Raw genomic sequence first — 26786 nt, 5'->3', positions numbered from 1 at the left:
GGGGAATCTCCTCCCCTACTTTATGGTCATGGGCTATCAAGTCCATATTTGTTTTAATATAAGTATTAGGTAGTTACTATTAACCATTATGCATGAATTTCAGTTGGCGACAGAATAGCCGTTAACAAATACAGGTTCCGAAATCCAGTTGGCGCTTTTTATAGCCAAATGACCTTGAGCATGTGACAGCCTCCCTCAGCCCGAGTTCTTACGTAAAGGAACCAGTGGGTTGTTTCACCAGGATTGTGTGAGGGTTAGCTGAGATGATGCTGTGAAGGTGGCACACTCTTTGTTGCACACTCTTTGTTGCGACCTTTGTGGCGCGTGTGTACTCGGTTCCTGTCTCAGGGAGACTATGGCGCCCTCTGCTGTAGGGGCTGCCGAAGTGACTGAGCACAGATCCTCGCGACTAAACAAACTAGCACATGCCCGAAGAGGAAGGCGTTGCACCCCTCTGATGCGGTGAGAAAAAAGATCTATCTAGTACGGAGGTGTTGAAGCCTTGTTGTCTTTAGGCCTGAGAGCAAAGAAATCTTATGGTTTAACTTGAGAACTCAGCCATGCGCAATAATAGTTCAAATAAAGTGGAGGGTAAGGCAGAATTTAAAGTTATTTTGATGGAAGCTGTTCCCGTGTGAGTGTCTGAGAGCTCTCCCCGTGGCCCGCAAGGAGTCTTGACTAATCACAAGGCCCTTGGGACTTTCTTTAGGCTAATCCAGATTTTTAAAACCTCAAATTAGATCAGAGCTTCACTACAAGCCACGACAGCACCATTAGTGGCAACGCCTTATTGAGCGTGAACTCTATGTAACGCCTCGGCGCCTCGGCAAGGGATATTTGATCAATGGAGACATTTTGTTCTTTCAATAGCGTGTATTTTAGATTCTGCGAATAAAATTAAAATCCAAAGTATGCTTTATTTCTCTTAATAAAAGATTATGATCTGATTAAGAGCTCGTTCAACTCTATGTATCTGAAACTCTAACGTTAGTTTAGCTACTACTGTCTTCTCTGATTAAAGACGGAGAGCAGAGAAGCCCTGGATCAAATTCTTTCTGATTTTCTGTTCCCTGTTCTTGGCATGTCACCTGGTTATCTTCTGTGGTGGCTTGGATAAAAAGGCACACACCGCCCCCCCCCCCAATAGGCCCACAGGGAGTGGCACTATTAGGAGGTGTGGCCTTGCTGGAGGAAGTATGCTGAAGCCAGGCCCAGCGGCTCTCTTTGTCTTGCCGCTGTCCTTGGATCAGCTGCGTCTCCAGCATCATGTCTGCCTGTGTGCCACCATGCATCCCCGCCATGACACTATTCCGAGCAATAAAACCCTAAACCTAAGACAACTTCATTCTTAGGCTTTACACCGACACAGAAAAGAGGAAGACAAGGGAGTATGAGGCCATAAATCTCTTACCTGGGGAAATGGTGTCTTTCTTTCCAGGAAGGGACGTGTCCTTCTTCACACATCTCCTTTGGTCTCCTAGGAGGACAGGCACATGTCCATACCAACTTCTGACAATTTTGATCCATGACAAGTGTTATCTCATCTTGCCTGGTATGAAGGGCAGTCCAGCAGGCTGCAGAGAGAGCCTGCCGTGGGTGCCCTCAGATGACAAGGCAGCAAGGCAGTCAGGAGTTGGGTTTGAATTCCTTCATTCTCGTAGCGCCAGGAAAAACGGAACCTGTCAACACCGGTCTTGCACAAACAACAACAGCAGGAAGCCAACAGCTCCCTGTATGAACTGCTTCTCAAACCTCTCTTCGTGTGAGGGCAGAACACTGGCTGGCAGCCGTCTATCCCTGAGGGTGTCACTTGTGATCACAAAGAAAATCAAGTTCCTAGCCAGAACCCAGAGTCCTTATCTTCAGTTTAGTTGGGTATGTTGAAGAATTGAAGAATTTCTCCATTGTGATGTGAAAGCAAACACTCTATGTGCAATACCGCACTCTTTGCTACTTTTGATACTTTATGGGACATAGCAATAAGACCCTCCTTAGAAAACTTTGTGGTTTTAATGTTTGAAAAATCGACGTAAGATTTTTTTAAGTCTTTGTGCAAAATTTCAAAAGTTGCTCACAGCCTTCTCTCTTTCTCAGCCTTGCCTCAATAATTTTGTTTTGTTTTGTTTTGTTTTGTTTGTTTTTTGTTGTTTTTTGAGACAGGCTTTCTCTGTGTGGCTGTCTTGGACTCGCTTTGTAGACAAGGCTGGTGTCGAACTCACAGTGATCCACCTGCCTCCACCTTCCGAGTGCTGGGACTAAAGGCGTGTGCCACCACTGCCTGGCTTGCGTCAATAATTTCGTATCAGATGGCAGCCCTCAAGACCTTCCTAGACAGGTTTCTCAAATGGCCTCAGCTGCTTCCAGCTTCTCTAATATCCAAGAGTCTTCTAGAACCTAATAAGAGACAAAGCAAAGAAGTGACTCAAAATTAGCCAGGTAATATGGCGTGCCTCAAAAAAAGACTCCTCAATGTAAGGCCTCAATTGTCACTCACAAGGTTATTTTTAATCCACTGGTATAGAATGTTGTATAGAGATGTAAAATAAGTTTAATTTTTAGATACAGTGGTATAGAATTCAAATGTAAGATTATTCTTCACACACATTATCTATCTATCTATCTCTACTCTAATATGTGGTATTTTACCCATACAACTCAGTTATAATACAAGGTTTACTTCTACAAGTTAATTGTTAGTTGATCAGATCATGGTCATATCAATTACTAGTCTATTTTTATCACAAGTATATACATCTTAGGTGTAACACATAGATATGAGTCTATGGAAAGATAAGGTAAAATAGTTAGATAAGGTCATAAAAAACCTCAGATATATACAGAATATGGCATTTAAAAATGTTTTTATTATTTTAAAGATTCACTGACAATGAGACAGGTTAACTTCTGGCAACACCCAGCCTACCTCAAAGAAGATGATGAACATCAAAGAATCTCCTTATGGAGATGGCTTCAAATGTGGCAAACAAGCCACTAGGAAAAATGTCTCATTTCTACCACAGACTGAATTCTGCCTAAAAAAGGGCAATCTTGGAATCAGGCAGAGTCGACAGCTAAACTCTGCCAAGACAGGGTAAGCAAGTCCTCAATAGTTCCTACCCTCACAAATATGTCTGTCAGATATATGGGCCAGAAGGCTAAAGAAGATGCTCCAATGTTATACAGAATTTTGGGTGATTATTCAGGCAGCAAACTATCTTTGCCACCTTCTCATTTGGGAAGCTGCCAAACTGCACTTCCTGTATACTCAAGTAATTAATTTTATTCCTTCTTAAGTCTCTGATGGGGTTGAAGACTAGATAGTTTGGTTGTACAATTAAGCTTAGTTGTTTAGGAGTTAAGGTGTTTTTAAGTCTAGATAGATGTTTTAAGTTAATAGAGATGAGATATGATAGATATTGATTTTCATTCTGAATTTTAGACTCACCAAGATAGGAAAGATGTTTTTTTCAAGGCTGCCAAATGCAAATAGCCAAAACACTATGATTGTAACATTTATATAATTCCTGATTGTTTGGTGGTTCTTCTTGCTATAGGTAGTTTATTGTATATATGTGTAATAATATAAGTGTATATGTAAAAATATTTAATAAAAATTGTTAAATAAAATAAAATAACCACATCCACATAATAAGTCAATCAAATAGGAAAAAAAAAAGATGGCATACCTCTAATCCTAGTCCTTGGGAGTGATAGAGGTACGAGGCCCATGAGTTCAGAGCCAACCTAGGATACATAGCAAAATCCTGTCTCAAAAAAGAAAGAAAAGAAAAAAAAAAGAAAGAAAGAAAAAGAAAGAGGAGAGAGAGAGAGAGAGAGAGAGAGAGAAAGAGAGAGGGAGAGAGAGAGAGCCGCATGTGGTGGCGCACGCCCGTAATCCCAGCACTCAGAGAGGCAGAGGCAGCTGGATCACTGTGAGTTCAAGGCCAGCATGATCTACAAAATCAAGTTCAGAACAGCCAGGGCTACACAGAGAAACCCTGTCTCAAAAAGAAAAAGAAAAGAAAAGAAAGAAAAGCAGGAGGGGAGGGAGCAGCGCGAGGAAGGGTAGGAAAGATAGCTCAGTTGCTAAAGTATGTGCTGTGCTAGCAGGAGGAACTAAGGGAAACACCTATCCCCCACACGAAAAAGCCAGCCATGCTCATCCCAGCAAAGGCAGGCGGTCCAGCAAGCCAAGCCTAATCAGCCTAATCAGCGAGCACTAGGACCCAGGGAGAGACCGGGTGTCAAAATGCTCCTCCCCCTAAGGAGGAGCAACATCCAAGGTTGGCCCTCTGGCCTCACATGCATACATACATACATATATACTCATCCACATCCACATCCACCCACATACTCAAAAGAGCTCATGCCCAATACAGGAGGAAGAGAAGGGACAGACTGAAAGCTAAAGTGATGCTCCTTGCGACAATGGAGAAAATCGAACTTGAACTCCAGCGTGGGATTCACTCTAGATAATCTCTGACAGTGCACGAACCACCCATGTCCAAGAAGACCCAGAGCCCTCTCTAGCCCACTGGATCTGGAGATCCACAGAGCACACCTGTGATGTCTTCAGATGAAGGGTCTCCAAGTAGATGATATGGCTTGGTAGGCGTTTCTCTTGGCCATGTTGTGACATCTGACTCTTCCAGAAAACCAAGAGGGAGAGAACAGAAGCGTCGCTATCATGCCTAGAGGACCAAATGGACACTCTGAAGGAGAAATGGAAGCACAGCCAATGTTTCCACAAAAGCAGAAAGTACGGATGGGAGCTTGAAAACCCAGAGTCTTTTTATATACAGGACAGCTAAGGTTAACACAGAGAAATGCTGTCTCTGGAAATGAAAGAAAAAAACCCAAACACTGTGTTTCTGGACATTTCAAAGTCCTGTTCATATGTTGCAATCGTGGGAATTTAACCAAAATAGATTCTTGTACATATTTCCAATTTCATGTACCCTATGAATTATCCTGAAGAACATAGAAATGGGTAAAGAATACTCCATACCTGACCCCAAGATACAAGGAGATCATTGGGTAACTCTAGAAATCAGAAAACACCATCAAAGATTAGACCCAGTGGGATTTCAATCAGAGAGCATAGGTGTGATCTTTTTCTTGCAGCAAGATCAAAGCGGAAAGGGTAAGAGGACATACCTCAGCATAAAACAGTAAGAGCCTGTGAGAGGAGCGATGCTGCTCCAGAGAAGGCGGGGCAACAGCCTACAACGCTAAGGCATGGTGAAGACTGGCTCTGCCTGTGTATGCAGAAGGAGAACAGAGATTACACAGAGGGGACAACAAGGTCTCATCCAGATGGGTCACCCTGAGACTGGCAGGAACGGCTTTATTCTGCATCGAGGGCTGTCTCAGAATCTGAACCGCATGCCTGAAACCAGCAGCCTGATTCCTGGTCCCCAGGAGCCCCTCTTGCCCTGTGACCATGCTCTGCCCAGGAACCAACGTGATCTCCCGGGGATGCAAACCTAACCCGGCTGCTCCTGCTCAAGACTTCAGTGACTTTCATTCCATCTTGCTGAATGCTGAAGTCTGGGCTCTTTGTGTGACAAAAGCCTTAAGATCTGGATCCTTGCTACACACTTGTCTGGTTTTGGGTTTTTTTTTGTTTTTATTCTTTTTAATGCTCAGCAGTACCACAGTGTGGGCTCCAGTGCCCAGAGCTAGCAGCATCAGTCAGACAGATGGCACATTTGGAGCTCAGAGGAGGTGGCAATTGGTGTCCTCATCAGACTGCTTCTTGGTTTGATTTAGGACATTGTTCCTGACTGGTTAAAAAAAAAAATCTTGTGTCATGATTAGTCTCAAGAGCACATTGCTCAATAATTTTCAACGCTAAGAAATTATGCAAAATTTCCTCTGGGTACTGTCTTTTGTAACATTTAGATGCCAAAAGTACACAGTGTTTCTCCCATGTGAAGGAATGCTAGGATAACTCGTGATTGGTATGATCAAGATCAGTCTTTAATTTATCTTGTGTAAGCCTTAAAATGCTCAAGAAAAAGCTTCTTAGTAAAGGGGCAGTAAGTGAATTTGAGTAAGCAAATAGACAAATGGGCAAAAATTCATGAGAAATGTTTAATCTCAGAAACAAATGAAATGCAGATTTAAGATAGTTTTTATTCATTTGGGTTTTAAAAAATAATTATAGTTAACATTCCTTTAGGGTCTGGTTTCTCTATTCTTCTACTTAAGTCATTTCTAATGATCTTATAATAGACTGGTTCGTTTGCATCCTCAAATAACACACTGAAGTCATCTTTGAAAAAAAAAATGCCAAGGGTCAAGGTATAGCTTTTTCCAATTTTGCTATCTAATAAAATGAGGACAAGGCAGCATGGCGTGTTATAATCTGGAGAACAACTGTAATAGCCTTCAGTGGATGTGGGCATGGGTGTGATGCTAATCCCAGAGGCAGAAAGATTGCAAGTTCGAGTCCAGACTGGACTACATAGTGAGACTCTGTCACAGGAGAGAGGACGGCATGGAGAAATGAACACTTTCCATCTGGGAACGTGGCTCCGTGTTTTTCTAGCATGCCTGGGCTCTGAGCTCAAGTCCAGAACCACCAATACAAAAAGCAAGAATAGTAGCCTGTTCTGTAATCCAGGCTACTCCACAGGCTCAGCAGGATGATTATATATTTGAAGCCAATCTGGGCAACTTAATGAGACTCCTATATTATAATAAAAAGTAAAAATCAGGGGTGGGGGCTGTAGACATAACAATGTTCGAGACCTTGCTTAGCATGTGCAAATACCCTTGGTTCAGTTCCCAGCACTGAAGGAAAATGGGGGGAGGAATATTAAAGGGAGTCAGGGACAGAGAGTTGTTGCGGAGGTCGGGGCCAGGCACAGATTCAGAATGACATGGAAACTGAGGTTGAGAGTCTCACCAGTCAGACACCCTTCTTGCAGCTATAGGTCTAACCGGGACTGCAGACCCATTTTGCAGAAATGCATTGTTCTTTATTTGATCTTTCTGCCATTTCACACAGCTACTCCTGTGTCTACCAGGCTCAACCCTCTGAAGTGCTTCTCACATCTTCTGTGATTTCTGAGCCCCAACTCCTGTTTGCTTACTGATTGGGCTCTTTCTTATTCTAGTCCCCATAATATTTCTCTGTGCCTCGCCCACACGTGTGCGTGCATGTGTGTGTGTGAGAGAGAGAGTGTTCACATACACACATAATTATGTGCAGCTGCACAGACTCAAGAGTGCATGGATGTGGAGGGCCAGAGAACAGCCTCGGAGGCTGTTGTTCCAGGACTAACCACCTTGGCCTTTGAGGTAGGGCTCTCACCTGCCTGGAGGTTCTGCATAGCTTAGGTCAGGGTGGCTGGCCCCAGGGATCTGTCTCTGCCTCCTCAGAGCTGGGATGACAAGCATTCCGCCACATCTGGCTTTCTAGGTGGGTTTGGGGAATTGAATTCGGGTCCTTGCGCTTACAGGGTGAGTTTTTTTTGTTGACTGAACTTGCTCCCTGGTCATCTTGATTGGATCGAGGGGGTGTCCAGCATATCTCTGGGTGTCCCTGTGAGAATATTTCCAGATTAATAAGGTGGGAAGAGCTGCCCTGAAGAGGAATAGCACCGTCTCACAGCCTGGGGTCCAGGTGGAATAAAAAGGGAACAGAAAAGAGCCTACTAGGTACAATCATCTTGCCTTGTATCCTGGCTGACCTGACACTAACTGCTCTAGGCGGTCCTGACCATCCTCCACTGTGGTCTCAAACATGAGGCAAAATAAATCTCTCCTCCCTTACATTGCCAGGTATTCTGATGCAGTGAGAAATGAGACTGACACAGGCTGTAGAAGGGGCAGCTGAATTGGAAGATTATCTCTGTGTGGGATGAGGAGCCTTCATTGTCAGTGATTATGGGGCCCAGTGACCTGCAGCATGCCAGGGCTGCATCTCAAAAAAAAAAAAAAAAAAAAAAAAAGGGGGGGGGGAGCAAGTAGTTTCATTCAGCACTCTTCCCTGTTTTGTGACTCTCTCTGGGTTCAGGGCTCTACTTGGGCACCCTATTCTCAGCCACTAACGGGATGAGCTGTAAAGCTACTGGTTTTGAATGGAGCCCAGAGGGAGCTCTGCAGCAGATTCAGGCTACAGGGCTAGCAGTTGTCAGTTATGTCTCTAACAGAATTGAGCCAGTGTCCTAGGTGTATGTGGTACATAAGGGTGAAGCTTCTGCAGGACTTTGGCAATAACTGCAGTGAAGATTCTTAAGGCTCTCAAGTATGGGAATACCTTCCATGACGGAGGACAATTCTGCTCCGAAGGCAGCTGAGCATCTCTATAAAACCAAATCTATGTGCCGGGCTGTGGTGGCGCACACCTTTAATCCCAGCACTTGGGGAGGCAGAGGCAGGCGGATCGCTGTGAGTTCGAGGCCAGCCTGGTCTACAAAGCGAGTCCAGGACAGCCAAGGCTACACAGAGAGAAACCCTGTCTCGAAAAACCAAAACCAAACCAAACCAAACCAACAAACAAAAACAAAACAAAACAAATCTATTCAAACAGAGCTGCCCACTGTGCTCTGCAAAGTTAGAAGCGTTGTGGGTTGTGGTAAGGTAGGCATTAGCAGCTCTAAGATGCTAGTGAACAGCAGCAAGAGCTGCTAAAGGTTAGCTACAGTGTTGGCTAGCTTACAGCATCTCGAAGGCTAGAAGCTCAGGGTCGACTATGTAGTAGTAAATATTATGAACCAATGGTCATAAACGGCTTCACAGCTAGCCTTCCTGAGCAGAAGGACCAGCAGTAGGACTTGTCCCTTTTGCCCTCATGGCAGTGGGACGGAACATGCACTTTCTTTCCCCGTAAGTTTTGGGTTTACTTTTCTCTCTAGAGCTAGGGATCAAACCCAGACCCTATACCACTGAGCTACATCCCTGATCCCCAACTTAGGTTTTTCTTTTACATTTATTTGTGTTTGTAGGCAGGCGGTGTGCTACATCACACACCTAGAGATCAGAGGAGAAGTTGTAGGATTCGGTTCTCTTCTTCCACCATGTGGGCTCTAGAGAGTAAACTCGGTCATCAGTCTTGAACGCAAGTGCCTTTACCCCTGAGCCATCTCACTGGCCCAATTCAGGTTTTGATAAGATACGCTGATTCACTGTGGGGTACGAGAAGCCTTCTAGCAGGGAAATTATAATCTGATAGATACCTTAACTAGGTCCAGGTCATTTGGGATTTTGGGAGTCAGTCAACCAAAATAACTTAGCACTTTGGCAGCACTGACTCAGGACTGGCAGCTCTGATATGTGGTTACCAGAGGCTAGTGTGTTACTGCTACACAACTGAGGGCAGGGAGGGCTGTCCGGCACCCAGGGCACTCACTGGGATATCTTGGTACTTCCTGGCCAAGGTAACTGTAAATATGAGATTGCTATGGCAACGGCCTAGAGTAACCAAGACTGTCTTTAGAATGAAGGTGGTGGGGATTCCATCAGTCAAGCAGTCTACATAGAAAGTGATGGCCAACGAAGGGACATTCAGAAAGCTTGATTGAGACAATGACCACAGCTACAGCCCCCAGGCCAGTTGTAGCAGCGTGCCCCGTGGCTTGTTCCACTGCCTCTCCTCTGCTGTTTGACAGACTGTGGGTAACCGTCACCTCAAAGGTGGTGTTATTTACTGTAGGTAGCCGTCACCTCGAAGGTGGTGTTATTTACTGTAGGTAGCCGTCACCTCGAAGGTGGTGTTATTTAATGCGTGAAGGTTGGAGGTCTGCAGGGCACAGATGCAGACATGACAAACTTCTTGTGCCACCTTTATGTCCTCAGTCCTGCTGCTGCTAACACATACCACACCTGCTTTTTGCCCTAAGTGCCTCCTTCCTCCGTGTATGATGGACCCAGCCAGTCACTCTGAAGCATGCCCACCCTGGTATGTACACAGGTATTGTCTGGCTAACTCTTCATCACTGGGATAGCACATGTGCTCTTCCCATGTTTGAAGGGGAAATTCTGTGCATGTAGGTCTTCAGGATGTTATGGGGCCCACTGTTGAGTAGCACACAGTGGCGGGCGTCTCCCTCCCGGCATTTCACTCTTCCCAGGCTTTTAGACTGAATGTAAACTACCTGCACATAAGGCCTTCCAGGCTTTGCTCTCTGTGGTATGAAGGTTAATGCTAGACCAGATGAGAGATTAGCTGTATATGCTTTCAAAGACCAAAGACGCGTGTGCGAGTCCGCCTGGAGAGCATGCCGTCCACCCAGAGCTCATGATTGCATTTCTCTGTGGATGAAACTGTCACCCTATTGCTTCAAAACTGCACTACAGAGCAGAGTGGTGGCTGTTTTTATTGGTGAATACTATTATCACTTTTATCTTCATGGTTGTATGAAGCATTACTATCTCCACGCTATAAAACAAAAATGGAGATCAGAATTCTAGCTGTTAACCCCCAGCTAGCTTTCATCGCAGGCTGCATTTCCAGCCTGTGCCCTTAGCCGTCACCCTTCTGCTCCTCAGCATGACCTCTGTCCTCACTTTCTTACTCCAGGGGCAGCCAGGGCAGACAAACCCAGCAGGCCTTGCCCTTTCATGTTCCTGTTCAGCCTGCAGGCTCAGGAACTTCAGAGACCAACTCAGCCGCCATCCTCCCCACCCCCCACGCAAACTTCCCGGAGAGAACTACTTATCAGCACTTCATTTCCCTAGTCTCTGTTGTGTGTTTCACAAGGTTGTTACCTTCTGCTGTGCTTACCAATAAGGCTGGGGCCACACAAGGGCTCCGGTATTTATTAGAGTCCAGACACGAGAGCTCGGCCACTCAGTGAGCCACCAGACCTGTGCACTCTGGGTCTCCAACCGCTGTCCCCTCAGCACATGTACCCATTGGCCCCGGCTAACACTCATTTGCTGAATGACAGGTTAAGCGAATGAACGGATGCTTCTTCGTCAAGCTGGGCTCTTAGAAAGGATTCTACAGCATCCAGCAAACACTGGCCTTCACTGTGATGCCCAGATACCCAGCACATGCTGCTCTTGCTTCTGTTTTTAAGGGATTAACATGCTTCAACAATAAGCCCAAGATTAAAAGAAACTGTTCAGTGCTTAATAGAAGGTTTATTTATGGAAGTATAGAGTCATCCTTGCCGAGCTTAATAGGAAATGTTAAATTTTCGGTCCAATTTTCCTTCCTGGATAAGTCTTTCCTTTCTGTCCTGTATAGATAAAAACAAAAACAGACAAAATATTAAAAAGCAATGTATCTGGCATGGCCAAGGAAGGACTCTGCAAAACAGGAATAAAAATTCTCAAAATGTAATTGCAACCCCATCCCCCAAGGCCACAGGACTCCGAGGAAGCAATAAGAAGCTAAAGTTAGGGCAATAAGAATGCACCGCCACTCAAGAAAGGCCTTGGCTGTTTTCGGTGATCGGAAAGGAATTGCCCCAGTTTGTTTTGAGGCAGATTTCTACCCTACAACCCAAGCTAGCCTGGAACTCAGTCCTTAGCCTAATTGGCCTCAAACTCATGGTGATCCTCTTACCTCAGCCTCCCCAGGGCTAGGATTACAGGCAGGAACCACTATGCCCAGCTTCATAAGCAAACGGTGAGAACAAATGCAAACTCCTTCTGGAGAAGCACAGGTGACTGGCCAATCACAAGATAAGAGCGCGACAGAAGAAGAGCAGGTGGCTGAGGTGATGAAGACTGGTAAGTGGCCTCCAGTCTAGATGGCTACACAAGCTCCAGGGCTGTGCCAGGAACCGAGAGCCTGAACCGGGCAGCCTTCCCTGTGACCACGCAGCCAGGCCTCTGAAGACAGTGAGCAGCCGACTGCTTCCGTTTCTGCTGTTAGGGTTTAGTGTGTCTGAAGAGGAGCTCAGCAACAGAGAGCATGCTGAGTGAGCCACGAGCTCTGTTAACACTCAACCAACAAACATCGCCTCTGACAAACACACCAGCAAAACTAAAGAATGTCACCAGGACATCTGACTGTCAATCACAAAAGGTTAGTTCTAAGCCAGACACGGTGACTCATTCCTGTAATCCCAATGTGTGTGTAGAGGGGGATGATGACACAGTAAGACCTTCTCAATTTGGTCGTAGTAATACAAGTGTCTATACAACATCTAGTGATAAAATTAACTTAAAAAAGGAAAAGCTATCATGGTATTCATTTGCTAAATAATAACACTCTAATTTCTTTATATTATCTGGGGAAAACAGGAGAGCTTTCATGAACTATATTCTAATCTCAGAAATTTAAACTGACCATTCTATTACTTTTTAAAATGGCGGAGTAGACATTAAATTAAATCTCAAAGACCCATAGGCTGCTGTGGCTTTTTACAAAGTATCACATAAAACTGAAAACCCAACTCTTCCCAGAAAGGAATAAAGACACAAGATTGCAAGACAGAAAGGGAAAAGAAAGAACTGTTCCAGTGGGAGGGACATGGGGAGCAGTCACCACAAGGAACTGCAGCTGGCACCTGGTGCTCTCACACCAACGCTAAGCATCTGGCCCTAATACTTACCCTGTCTGTTTTGAAAACATAAAACCAGAAGATGAGGGGCCCAAATGCTGCCACAGCTCCTATAAGTGAGTTCTTGGGAGTGGGTCTGAAATTAGGATAAACATTTGCTGATCTTGCATAGGTCCAACGAAGCAAGGCAGGATCTTCCTGAAATTAATACAAAGATCTGTCAGCCTTAAGGAGGACGTGTTGAGGAAGAAATTCATCAGGGTTGTTGTGAGGGGCACAGGGAACACCTTGAACTCTGGCCTTCTGACCTCTGCCTCCCCAAGTCTGCACCACCAACTACCACTTGACTGGTTTCTTGTATTCTTGTATTTTTCCTTTCTCTCCTCTCTCATTTTTCCTTTTCCGTTTTGGTTTTGGTTTTGGCTTTTCCTTTTATAAGACAAGGTCTTGCTCTGTGGCCCTGGCTAACCTGTAGGCCAAGCTAGCCTCAATCTTCCTGTGTCTCAGCTTCCCAAGTGCTGGGATCACAGGTGTGAGCCAGCATCAGATCAAAGCCTGTCAGGTGATCCTGTTCAAATCCTGCAAAACTTCAAAGACTCTTCTGTCCCCCTCCGGCTCTCTACTTACCTAGGATTTAAGATCCCTAACTTTGAACTGGCGGAGAAGCCACCTCTCCCCTCCATCACTTCACGCATTACTTCTCAGACTTAGTCCTGCCCTCCTTGTCTCTCTCGCAAGTGCCCATCAGAACCACATCACAGCCCTGATGCAGAGCCACCGCAGCTGGCCTCCCCCTGCCAAGTCAGTTGCAGGAAGATGAAAGCAGGCTTACTCTAACTCTGAATCATATGCTTTTGCTTTCTCGTGGGCCTGAAGATCAAACCAAGGGCATTGTGTAAGGTAGTCACAAACTCTACCATTGAGCTATACCTTTCACCATGAACTGTAAATTTCTAAAAGTAACTTGGCTGATGTTTGGAAAACAAACTGTTACCTTCCACGCTATTAAAAGTCATTCCCCCTCCTCCCCCAAAAAAGTTGTCAAAAAACAATCAGTTTATCTTGGTTAAGAAAAAATAATAATTTAATATACTTACACTAAAATAATTTCCTAAGAATAGCAAATCTACCCCAAACACATAATTAAACTTAATTAGCTAAATCCCCAAGTGATCCTACAAAATTACTCTCTCCAATTAAGTGGCAGATTAAAATAAGCAAATAAAATCAGCTTTAGTCTTCGGGATGCAGCAGGAACAGCCAAGGTCTTAACCAACACCGCCCAGCCACGATGGGCAAGACTGAAATAGCTTCCACATTTACATTTCAAACTAGATGAATTATAGCAATTTGACCCTGAGGTGAGTGAGCTGTAGCTCAAAGGTAAGGAAACCTTGAGTGCAGGAGATGCTTCCAGAATTCCATCGGCTTGAAATTCCTCAACCCTGTGGACGATTGCTCGCTACCAGTCAGAGAAGTCTAAAACTGACCTACTGCTGCTCTGGAAACAGTTAATTATATCACCCAGGCTAAGGGGGAAGGTTCTGCAGTGCTGTTTATTACTCCATAGTGCAAATGGCAACAGCAGAGTAAGGCCAAGAGATGAAAGCATCGATCGGGGTGTCTGCTTTTCTGCTAAAGAACGTTTAACTGACTGCCACACTATGAGATTTCTCAGCGCTCTACACCTTAACATCTTCCAGAGCTGCCTCCTGGAGACAAACATTTCATTTCACAAAAATACCAGGAACTTCATGATCAAAACCAGGGGAAGGAGGCTGGAGAGATGGCTCAGAGGTTAGGAGTAGTGAGTTGTTGCTCTTGAAAAGGACCTGGGCTCAGGCCCCAGCATCCACATGGTGGCTCACAACCATCCTAACTCTATTCAGTGTCTACTTCTGGCATCTTCTGGTATACACACAGAAAAGCAGACAAACACTCATACAAGTAAGTTAAGTAAATACGGAGGGAGGGGTACCTTTCTGGGACATGTTCAGTGAAATGCCAGCAGCCTCCAGTAATGGTGAAGCCCTCAAAACTTGCTTGTGGGGTTTCCTGAGTCCGCCTCCAAGAGGTTTTCCTCCTCTCTGCCCTTTCTTCTTTGTCTCTCTTGTTCTTTTCCTTCCATGTTCCCCCTAATCTTTTAACACTGGGCCTCAGCTATTGCTGGGTCCTTTACTATATACTAAATACTACTATACAAATTAAAGACCTCATCCAGTCAATGACTTTAAGCCTTATAGGCATGGCTGTCAACATTAGACCTCTAGCCCTCGACCTCCATGTTAGTATCTACCCACCTGAGCATGGGCCAACCGTCTCACAGGCACCCCTAAGCACCCCAAACCGACATGTCACTATCCTTTCAATCCACCTCTCGCATTCCTCTAGTGAGAGGAACGTGTTGTTGGCCTTGGAGTCATCCTCCACTTTTTTCTTGTCTCTCAGAGCACATCCACCTGACGATGAACATGGCTAGATATACTGTTGCTGCCTATGCAATACTTGCCACGTCTTACCATCTCACAACTACTGTCAGAGCAGGCATCAACTGAGAGACTTAACTGCTGTGAAAGCGTCCTAGCTCATTCTTTTCTGTCCTCCTCCTTCCCAGGCAACCCACGAAGAAATAAACAGAGATTTGGTTAAGACGGAAGTCTCTATTATGTGACTCCCTTCTCGGTTAAAAAACAAAAACAAAAAAACAAAAAAAAACCTTTACAATGCCATACAAGGCCTATTGTGACCAAGTTCTAAAGACTTCTTTGACCTCATTTCTTTTTGTCACTCTGCCCTCATCTTTCACTATTTTATGCATAACGGTCTCTTCAAAAACAAAAGCGTATGTGTATGTGTATGAGAGCTTGAGAAGACTTCTCTGCGGCTCCGACTTGGCCCTAGGACTGCTAACTGAATTAGCTCTCTGGCATATTTTGAAATATACTAACTACTAGAGCTGCCGAGCACAGGCCTGCCCTCACGCTTACATCTCTTCTAATAGGCGTGCTATTTCCCTCCCTCAAGCTAACTCCTTAGGTTTACTTCTTCCAGATCTTCACTTAAACGTCATGCTCCAAGGCTGGGATTGTAGCTCATCAGCAGAGCACCTACCTACTGTGTGAGATCATGGATTTGACCCCAAACACTATAAAACAAATAAAAACAAAACACCCAATGCCATGTTCCAAACAGGCGCTTCCTTCCCTATTACACACACATCGCTAATCCCACCTTTACTTTCTATATGATTTATCACTATCTCACATACAAAGTGGTTATTTGTCATCCCCACTAGAAAACCAGCTGGTCTGCAAGGCCAGAGACTTCAGCTGGCTTTACACTCTTACCTCAGCATCTTACACAGTCTCACAATAGACCCTGTACAGTTATTCCTGACCAAATCAGTTGTTCCTAAAGACTAGACAACGGGACTCACATGTTTTGGTTGGTAAATGAATAACGGAACAGCTAAAGACGCAAGTATTATTATCTCTACTAGAGATGAGGAATGGAAACTGCCCTGGGACACAGAGATTAAGAAACAGACAACTGGAGTTTCAATTTCATGCCTGACAGAGGCCTTATTCTATTTTCTTATAAAAGAAAGAAAGAAAGAAAGAAAGAAAGAAAGAAAGAAAGAAAGAAAGACAGACAGACACAGGCTGGGTATATGCCTGTGGTACATGCCTGTAATCCCAGCACTTGGGAGGCAAAGGCAGATGGATCTCTGTGAGCTCAAGGCCAGCCTGGTCTACAGAGTGAGTTCTTAGACAGCCAGGGTTATGCTGCTAATTAATTAATAACACCATACTATTTAGTGCCTCAAAAGCAACTATGTGTATAGTGTAGGAGAGGTGCAGCTCTTTCACCCTGTAAACAAAGACCTGGTTGGACATATTCTATTCAACCAGGTAGAAGACAATGCTATGAGTCACTCAAACTGAGCACCGTGTATAATCTGGGTCTATCTGTATGCCCAATATGCTCTGTCCATACTGTCTTCTCTTTTAGAAAGCCAAGAGAATAACACAGCTTACTTCTGTAAGTGGTCGTGACCCAAAAAAAAAAAAAAAAAAAAAAAAAAAAAAGAAAAAAAGAAAGAAAGAAAAAGAAAATTTTAAAATGTTTTTCAGGCCAAAGATGGGTTTCACGTGGCAGTGGAGCCGTGGCTGGGGGACTTGGACTTGTGAGCCACCGGAGACTAAGTCCTAAACAAAACAAAGATTTAGTACCGTATCTGGCCACGTAGTGTAACTTTCTCCCGGTTGTTTCCATAACTTTCAAAAAATTACAGAGAATACCTATGCAATTGTTGGAAAGTCCTCATTAAAAAAAAAATCCTATTTGAGATAATTAGACAGCTTTCGCAAAGGAAATTGTCTAAAAGCACACTTGTTAAAATGTCAGCTTACTGACATGTGTTAGTGATGCTACATTTGACTTCACAACTCTATGACGAACGCACGCCAATCCCAGGAGAACATTAATGAACTAGGTTTTAAGAGAGATTATGTACATTGCCCAGAGGTCATAGTTTGTTAGTATATGAGGCCATATGGCCTGATTACAAAGCCGAAGGCTTCATCTAGCTTCAGGCTCTGTAGCACACTTAATTTGAACAACCCTACATTCTCACGAGAAAGACGTGTCCTTGGGAGTTATGAACCGAAAAGCTCAAATCAGCCTTTTATGCTGTACACTTGGGAGCACCGGGCCTGAACATGCCCTTTACAAGGAAGATACTGTGCTAGATCGGTCTCGTGCCAATGGGCCTCAAAAGATACGGAGGACCATATTATGGCAATGCTTCAGACAGATAAGCCGAGGCTATGCAGAGTTTAACAATTTTCTCCAAATCAGGGGGTAAGTTGTCAAGCCAGGTCGCCAAGGCCACCTAGGTTTGCAACCCCAGTCCAGCCCCTTGGCCACTGGACCCACAGCCGAGGTCAAATGGGCCAAGGGCTGTGTGGCGAGAAGCCCGTGTCCAGCCTATGGATCGGAGCTGGGCGGCCCCGCGTGTACCCACGCGAGATGCCCCGGCCCAGAGTCCCGCCCGGCCCCACTCACGATGAGCGTTTGGCGTTTGGGGTCGTTGTACTGAAGCAGATACTCCCGTTTAAGCCGGGCCCTTATGCTCAAGCGCTCGATCTGCGCCTTTCGGGTCTCCGGAGACAAGTCATACTCAGCCGGGTCGAGGGTATTGGGGAGAGTGGCCAAGGAAGAAGGCTTATACTTAGAACCCGACATCTTGGCTACCGGCACACATCTGCGCCTGCGCGCACAGGAAGGCTGCCCTCTTCAGTTTGACCTTCAGGCGCAGGGAGTGCGCCTGCGCACGCATAGCGCGCTCTACCCGGAAGGGGCGGGGAAGAGGTGGGGCCAGAGGCGGGGCGGAACCTTCCTCCACGCCCCTCGTTACCCTAATTCTGAGCATATAGCGTTGTTATCTGTTAGCCACCTCTTTTATGGTGTTACACTCCTTTCTCTCTATGCTGCTGATTTCTTGCTGGTCTAGTGTCCTGAAGTTTTACAGACTAGACGAGACTGGGAAACTGGGTTGGCCGTGGCTTCCAAAGTTCAGTGTTCGTTCATCCAAACTGGGTGACCTTGGGGAAATGACCTTGACTCTGCACTCCTAACAAAGTTTTGGAGTTTAAATGAGACAATTAAAAAAAAAAATGCAAGTGCTTTACATTCTCTAGCTTCACCCCATCCCCTAAACAAAAAGAGTATAAGCTTTTCAGCAGGTTACCACATCAGAGCCAGTCCACTGTTACGCCCAAAGACGGGAGGAGAAAGACCAAGGACCCAAACCATCATGGGCAAATTAATTAGAGTAAGGGTTCCCTCCCCCTCCCCTGTGTACTCGGGCTGCCTGCCCTTAAGGCAGGCAGGGTTCAAGAAGTCAGCGCTGGATGGGAGGACGGTTTTTATAGCTCAGGAGTAGGGGATCCCTAAATGGGGGATTTGGTGGGCCAGATAAGCGGGGTTACAGGAGAAGAATGGAAGCATAAGAAATAGTCTTCTGAAATAAAGACAAGATTTCAAGGTGATGTAACAACAGACAGTCCATAACAAGATATCCGTAACAACCCTTCTGAAACAAATGATAGGGCAGCAAGACTGATATTAGCTTTTCGAAACAAAAATGTAATTGCCATTCTCAGAACTGGCAGCGCAGAATTCTTTTTAGTAAAGGTTACCGGTTTAACCATGAGCAGGAATGAACTTAGTTTGTCTTTACTATCTGATGGCTTGTAAGAGTAAGATGGAGGCAGGGCTTCACCACCTAAGTATAGGTCTATATTGGGTAGATGTGAAATACTGTTTAATAGGAGACTGGAGTTACAGGGCAAGTGTGACCTGGCTGTGGTGGATCAGAAAATAATGAAGAATGAAACTTCTGAAGAAACATCTTAGTTAAAATGCAAAAGCAAAAACAACAAAGGGTACAGGCCATACCCATAAATCCAAGGCTGAGGAGGCTGAGACCGGAGCTTTGAGCTCAGGGCCAGGCTGTGGTACACTACAAACCTCTGCTTTGAGAGAATAGAAACAGGAAAGATGATTTGGAGAGGCAGCACATGTAGCCCTCAGCATCTCTGCAACACTCTGCCCCATCCCCCACTATTAGCAAAGGGGAAAGCAACTTCAAGGCACACAGCAGGGTCTTTAGGTGCCCATAAAACACTCCTCAGGAGGCAACAACAGAAACAATACCATCATAATTTCAGCTAGAAAAGCTTAATTTAAAAAAAAAAAAAAGGCTTCTTCCAGGCTCAAACTTCTGGGGACGTGTAGGTATGTGGGGGAAATGGTTGCTAGGCAGAGACAGGACTTAGAAAGTGTTGGCACCAAAGTGATGAGCAACAGCACTGCTGTCAAATTGATTCAACACTTTAATACTGTTTTAAAATATTTATTAAGCACCTCTGCATGGAGCATACCTCACCCCATTCAGTCTTAGTCAAATCTTCTGGGCTGCGGAGAGGAATTACACAAGAGATGGAAGTTGGAGCCTTGTTATTTTTTTTTTCCTCCCCGTAGCTTATAATCATGCAGAGAACAGACGGAGCAGAAAAAGTACTTCCATGTCCAAATGAATATAAAGTAAATTTGACCCATGAGAAAGCAGGCTTCGGGAAGGTAGGGAAAAAAACCCATTTACACTCAATTTCAATGGGGGCGGGGAGGGAGAGGGGAAGGAAAAAGGAGAGAGAAGGAGGAGGGGAGAAAGTTGTTCTCAGAGATGTTTTAAAATAGAAGAAAATAAATCAGTGTGAAAAGCAGGTTCAGGATGTAAAATCCGAAATACTGCATAGATAACATTTAAAAAACCCTTTTGGGACTTTGATGTGTGAAGAGAAGAAGGTAAAAAGAATAAAGAGGTGCAGCTTACAACGTTGAAAAGGTGTGTGGTGGGGGCTTTATTGAAATAAGATATTGGCGTGAGTTTAAGTGGTTCTTCCTATGCTTTTTAGCTATCATCAACACGACTCGAGATGCTTGCTAAAGACGTGGCGTTCCGTTTCACAGGTACCTAGAACTCGCCGAGGGCTTACTGTGTCTCACGTGCTATTCTGTTTCACATATTTCGATCCACCAAATACTGATTGATTATTCCTACTGGTACCACAGGGGGATGCTTTTTCAGTTTCTCTGTTAACGTCAATTATACATGATAATGGGTCTCACAGCAACGGATTCATACACGGATATAACGTGGTTTGACCATGTTATGTTCCCCCACTGTCATTCTCTCTTGTGCCCCCTCTATTCGAACTCATTCTTGTCCTCTTCCCAACTCCTCCTCCTTCTACTTCCTGGTCTTTTTTTTTTTTTTTTATTGGTGTTCCAGTGAGTTTAATTAGGGATGCTTACAGGAGTAGTGGGGAGGGGTTGTTTGAAAGAGCACGGACAACCTACCAGTGGCTACGTCACTAAAGAGCATGTCTACTCTTCCCTCAGCAGCCATTAGCTCATCTGGGAGAACGGGAGACTCATGAGTTGACCCCCTCCCCCCAGCAGAAGTTGACCACCTATAGATCTTCAGGGAGAGAGCGGGCCTCAAGAGTATTTCTCCAAGCCGTGCTAGAATGCTGACGGACGGGCCCAGTCTGGTACAGGCCTTGAGCTGGTGATCACAGCTTCTGAGCTCACGAGTGAAATAGCCATGTCATGCCCAGAAGGCACTCTAGATCTTCCTCAGGCTCTTACCTTCTTCCCACCCTCTCCTCTGAGATGGTTCCTGAGCCTTTATGGGAGGACCATAGGTGTCCCATTTAGTGATGAGCATTCAGCAATCAGTAACACGCTGATGAGTTACAAGTCTCTACATTAACCACTGCCCACTGGGGGTTGGGGGAGAGAAATAAATATGAGGAGGAGGAAGAGGAAAAGGAAAAGGAGGAGGAAACAACTTCTCTAACCAAGGCTAAGAACAGCAGCACTTTATGATGATAAGCACCAATACCGAATTGAGAAGGCCCTCTGACAAGCACGACATGTCCGTTTAGTAAAACAACAGCGGTAGCTTTCCTCAGTATGGCACATGACTCCTCAGGTCATGACCTTTTGACTGGGTTTACAATACCAGACTTCAAATCTGTAACAGTCAATCCAGTAGTGCCCTGGTGGGCACATATTGCCAGCTAGATCAGCTGAGTCAGCATTGGTAATGCAGCTGCTGCCTTTTACCCTCCAGCAGCCTGCAGAGCCCCTTGCAACACCATGAAAAGTGGCAGCAAAAGAGAAGCTGTCAGCTCAGGGCCAGCTTGATGGCTCTATATGCTACAACCAAAGCATGCGCTTGTGTGAGATCCTGCTATCTGGTCCTTGTGAGCACCAAGAGCAGAAGCAATAGCCTGTGTTGTTCGGGGGTTCACAGGGGCCTCTGTGGCCACCCTGACCAAAAAATATGAAGTCTCAAAGCTCCTGCCTTTGGAGATTCAGAATTGCTGAGTAGAGAAACTTAAAAAGCAGAATTATCCCCGGTTTCCTGGAAAGGTTCTTATAAAATCTTGTGTTCTTGGGGAACAAAGAGGTGAGTATAAAATGGCTCTGGTACCTTGACAATAGATTGCAGAATGACCTGAAATTTTCCTCTCTCATATTCTCCAAGATTTGGAATCCAGACTAGTGACGGTGTTCCCTTTCTTGTGTTCAGAAAGTGTGATGAACACTCAGAGCCATCCTGGAACAGAATTTCCTTCCTCCCGGCCGCACCAGTGAGATCGCCCTTGCAGGTTCTGGGACCAGGATGGAGAGTAAGGAGTGACTGCTTCTTCCTGGGACCCGCTGCTTTATCAGTGTCCAAACCTTTCATCTGACTTTGTTCTTCTTCTCTTTTGGATGGATTTTAGAGATAAGCTGCCAAGATCCATAAAAAGGGTTTGAGATCTAGGAATTCATTTGTAGCACGGAGTATCTTGCCATCCCTGATCACTCATGCCCCATGTCTCTGTTTCTGTTCTCTAACCGTGTTTGGTGACGTTTCCCACAGAGAACCCTTTGTGCTAGGTTAATTCCGGCCACGTTATTGCTTTATTGCTAATGTTTTCGTTTCTACATCACTGGTTGTTGTTAGAATGTAGGAGTATTATTAATTTACATGATGTCTCAGTATAGAGGACTTCTTAAATCACGTTAGCTTTTCTACACCTTTGTCTGGATTTTTTTATATGAGTCGGTCATATTTTGTGCACGTAGCAGTATTGCCGTTTTGTTCCCAAGTCGCTGTTGTTGTCCTTTCCCCCTGACCCCCGGTGCTCCCCCTGCCCCGCTGCCGCCCTCACCTATTGCATTAGCTATGACTTCCAGTGTGCCAGTGTGATGTCAGGTAACAGCAGAGGGTGTCTCCCATATTGCTCTCAGCTCTAATAGCATCCCCAGGTGGTCCATCATCCACTAGTAAGGTTTAACAGAGCCTGTCGTCAGGTTAAGAAATGTCTCTTGTATTTCTTGCCAAAATGGCCTTTTAAATCATTAATGAATATATAGTTGATCAGTTGCTATTTCTATATTTTTGATATATTATCAGTGGGTTTCTCTCTGGCAGTCTATTAAAAAGACACACACACACACACACACACACACACACACACACACACACACACACACGTCCTTACTGACTGTTTCAAAGTAGAACTGATTTTTATTCCAGCATTAAGCCTATTCCAAAGTCGTCCTGTGTATTTCTTAATATATGTGTAAATTAAATTAGCATTTTACTTTTAACGTTATCATTTATGTTCACAGATGAATTGGCTCTATAATTTTTGTCTTATTTTGTTGTTACTACTTTGAGCTTATTTACATGAAACAGATTTCATATATTTTTAAAATTTATTTTTTAAAGATTGATGTATTTATTATGTGTACAATGTTTTGCCTGCCTGTACACCTGCAGGCCAGAAGAGGGCACCAGGTCTCATTATAGGTGGTTGTGAACCACCATGTGGTTGCTGGGAACTCAGGACCTTTGGAAGAGCTGACAGTATTCTTAACCTCTGAGCCATCTCTCCAGGCCCCAAGATTTATTTATTTTATGTGTATGTGTGTGCATATGTGCATATAGGTACCGGTGGAGGCCAAAAGAGGGTGTCAGATGTCATAGAGTCAGAGTTACAGGCAAGTGTGGGCTGCACACTATGAGTGCTGGGAACCAAACCTGGGTCCTCGATAAGAGCTTCAACTGCTCTGAACCACTGAGCCACTTCTCCAGCCCCTATGTCTATCTTTATTATTATGCTTTTAAGTTCTCCCAACAGTTTATGTAAGGTCTATTTCTTGATAACTTAATAAATTATGCTGTATTACTGTCCAGGGTTTATGTCATTTTGGTAGGGGGAGGGAGAATTTTAGCTATCAATTTAGTTTTTATAATGGTTGTTGGCTTGGTAAGGTTTCTTCTAAGCAATTCTGATATCTACTTTTTTCAAGTCTCTTATTTTTAACATATTCTCTGACATATGAGAGATTGCAGTCTCATCCTAGGAATTTCAAATACATGTCATCTTCATAATTAGCTTCTGTTTTTTACTTATAATTTTAATCATTTGTTGTTTCTTTTGTATTTTTTATCAGTCCTGCTACAGTATTATCTACTTTGTCTATGAAAACATGAGATGTGGAGAGCTGTGAGGTGCCGCGCCTTAACAAGGCGCAGGCTTCCGCCTTCCGCCATCCCAACGGCGAGCGCTCTCTAAGATAAACAAGTCCTTATATGGCAAAAGGCTGTGGAAGGGTAACTGGTGATCTGATGACACGCAGTCCTGCTCTGACGCGGACCTATGAGGAGGTGACACCTGGCATGAGCTGATTGGCCCTTGAGTTGTACTTAAGCTTGGCCCTTCCCTTCTTCGGGGCCATTCCCACTGAGCTTAATCCTGAGTAAAGATCTCGAGAAAAAGTCTGGTTGTTGGTGTCTTATTTCCGCTGGACGGTGCGGCGCCGACAATAAGACTCATTAAAAACAAAATTTATTTACAGTGCTTTTAAATCCACAGCAAAACAATAAGGAAAGTCCAAAGATTTTTTTTTTCATATACCACTTGCACCACCCCGACCCAGGCACAGCCACATCCATTATCCATGTCTTCCTCCAACACAGTGGTCCACTGGATCCAAGTGATGGAGCGATGCAGTCACATGTGGTCTCTAGTTTGCATTAGGGTCCACTCTTGGTGGTGTTAGTTCTTTTTTTACAAATTGTGATGCCGTATTTCTATTATAATGTCATGCAGAATATTTTTACTGACCTATAAGTCCTCTATATTCTGTTTTGTCTCCTCGCCACTATACCTTGGCAGCTGCTGCCATAGTCTCGCTATTTTGTAGTTGGAATCATGATATTTTGTCCTTTTAGACTGCCTTCTTTCCCCGAGTCCTTCAGACTCAACAGCTGTTTTTAGTACTGAATATTATCCCATTATCTGAATGCACTGCCCTTTATTCCAGCTTTATCTTTTCACCTGATGAAGAGCATTTTGCCTGTCCCTCAATTTTTACCGTTATAAATAGAACTGTCAAAAGCATCCATCTGTGAGTTTTTGTGCCTACACAAGCTTTCAAACTCTTTTGGGTAAATACCAAATATATCAGTTGCTGTACTGCATGGCAAGAGTGTGTTTAGTTTTGTAAGAAGCCACCATGCTGCCTTCCAGTGTGTCTGTACCCCTCCACTTTCCCCCCAGTCATCAAAGGGCTTTCCCATAACTCTAGCCCCTTGTGGTGCTGAGCGTTGTGGGTATACTATGTAAGGGGGGGGGCAGTGCATTGTTTAATATGCACTTTCTTGGTGGCATGAGGTGCTATATGTTTTCATCTGCTCAATTTTTTTCCACCTGGGTGTCCTCTTTGATGAAATATCTGTTAAGCGTTTAGGCCTTGTTGTTTGGGTTTCTTTTTTCTTTTCTTTCTTTCTTTCTTTTTCTTTTTCTTTTTTTTTCTTCTTCTTCTTTTTTTTTTTTTTTGCTTTTGTTGTTGGTTTGGTTTTTGGTTTTTGGTTTTTTTGAGATGGGGGTTTCTCTGTGTAGCCTTGGCTGTCCTGGACTCACTTTGAAGACCAGGATGGCCTCAAATTCTGCCTCCCAAGTGCTGGGATTAAAGGTGTGTACCACCACCACCTAAACTTTGGGCCCAGTTTAAAATTTTATTTTTTAGTGTATTATACTAAGTTACACAAAGCTATTTTCATGCAAGCATATGAATATCTGAGCATATACTCCACACACCATCCCACTACCTTCCCTTTTCTATGGCTCACTTTTCAAGCAGAGTGTGAGCTTTCCTGCTGAGTGTTAGTATTTTCCTATAGTCTAAGTAACTGGCATATTTTTTTTTCAAACATGTTCTCACAGCTCTGTGTTTGTCTTCTTATTCTCTTGGAATAGTTTTTTTTTTTTGAGAGCAGAAGTTTGTGTTAAATTGAATCTATATCATCAGTTATTTCTTTCAAATATAATATCAGGTATTGTATAAAAACAGCCATTGCCACACTCAGGGGTATTTTGTCTTTTTCCTATACAGATCTTCTAGGACTTAATAATTTTGTGTTTGTTTGTTTTTGGGGACAGGATCTCTCTGTGTCACCCTACTTGCCCATAACTGGCTATATATATACACACACACGCATGCCAGGCTGGCTTGGAATTCACAAATTTCCACCTGCAATGCTGGGTGTTGAGGTCTACTCTTTGACATAGATGCCAACATTTCTGTATTCAGCTTATAAGCTGAAATTAAGTTCAAAATTTTAAAATTTTAAACTCTGCTTCCTAGAATCAGTTTTTCATAGCTGACCCTAACATTCCCTGCCAGAGAATCAAGGTAACCTACACTAGATGATTCGGTGACGTACTTTGTTATCTGCACACTTTAATACCCTCTGTATGCACTCTGGGTTGCACTTTTGTTACCTACACATCTGGCTACACTTTGGATGTACTCTTTGAAAGACCCTAACCACTGCCTCACTTACCTCACTTGCGACCAATCAGCTTAAAGGTTAACTGATAATACTTTGTCTAGTTAGCCAAAAGATGTGTATTGCTTTGTATGGCTAGCCAAAGTGTATCGATGCCGCCCTGCCCCACCCTTGTCTTCTGCTCTTGGTTTTCCTATGGAAGACTGTCCTAAGAACAGATCGATGTCACAGTTAGGCTCCTGGAGTCCTTGCTATGGCCCTGACGGGTCAGCTTGGAAAAGATGTTCAAATAAACTGTCAGTCTCTCGTTGTGATGGGTGCTCCGGTGGCTTGTGTGACAGTTCTTGCACTGTGGTACTGGGATTAAAGGCGTCCGCCACCATGCCTAGCTCAATTTCGTGTTTTAAACTTAGGTTCATGACTCATTTCCAGTGTGCTTTGGTGGGTGGCATTTCTTTTGTGCTTTGCTTAAGGATATCTAGCTGTTCCTGTGCTTTTTGTTGGAAAGATTGTCCCTGCCGCCTTGTACATTGTATTTGCTCCTTTGCCAAAGGCCACCTGACTGTATTTATTACATAGGGGCCTCCCATCCTGTTCCATTAGTCTTTCACTAGCCTATCTGTCTATTTGACTTCATCACCACCATGCAGTTCTAATCGCTGGAGCTTTATAGCAAGCAGAATGCATCAGTCACCTAACTTTCCTCTCCTTCGAAGACACATCGTGTGTCCTGGGTTTGTTCTTAACCTCTCCAAATAAACTTAAGAATCAGATTGTCGGTGTCCACAAGAACCAGTTGCTGGAATTTTGATGGGGATTCCGTTTTTATTGTGCCTCGACCATCTGTAATCAGTAATTTTCCTTTTACTTACTTCTGCTTTTCTTTAGCTTGC

At 44.3% G+C, this 26786-nt stretch overlaps 1 protein-coding gene across 1 annotated transcript; it reads right to left on the bottom strand.

The window, feature by feature from the left end:
• Window positions 1-11077: 11077 nt before the first annotated feature.
• Window positions 11078-17772, bottom strand: NDUFB4 (NADH:ubiquinone oxidoreductase subunit B4). The gene is made up of 3 exons (XM_084800882.1): window positions 17535-17772; window positions 12519-12665; window positions 11078-11195 (listed from the first exon to the last, which is right to left on the bottom strand). The coding sequence occupies exons 1-3, from the start codon at window positions 17712-17714 to the stop codon at window positions 11133-11135; spliced, it is 390 nt and encodes a 129-aa protein (XP_084657008.1). The 5' UTR covers window positions 17715-17772; the 3' UTR covers window positions 11078-11132.
• Between the last annotated feature and the right edge of the window lie 9014 nt (window positions 17773-26786).

This window comes from Acomys minous, assembly GCF_964271855.1.
Source record: "Acomys minous genome assembly, chromosome: 11".
Taxonomy (NCBI): Eukaryota; Metazoa; Chordata; class Mammalia; order Rodentia; family Muridae; genus Acomys; species Acomys minous.
The sequence above is the reverse complement of the archived record's forward strand: the minus strand, read 5'-3'. Positions and strand labels throughout refer to the sequence as shown.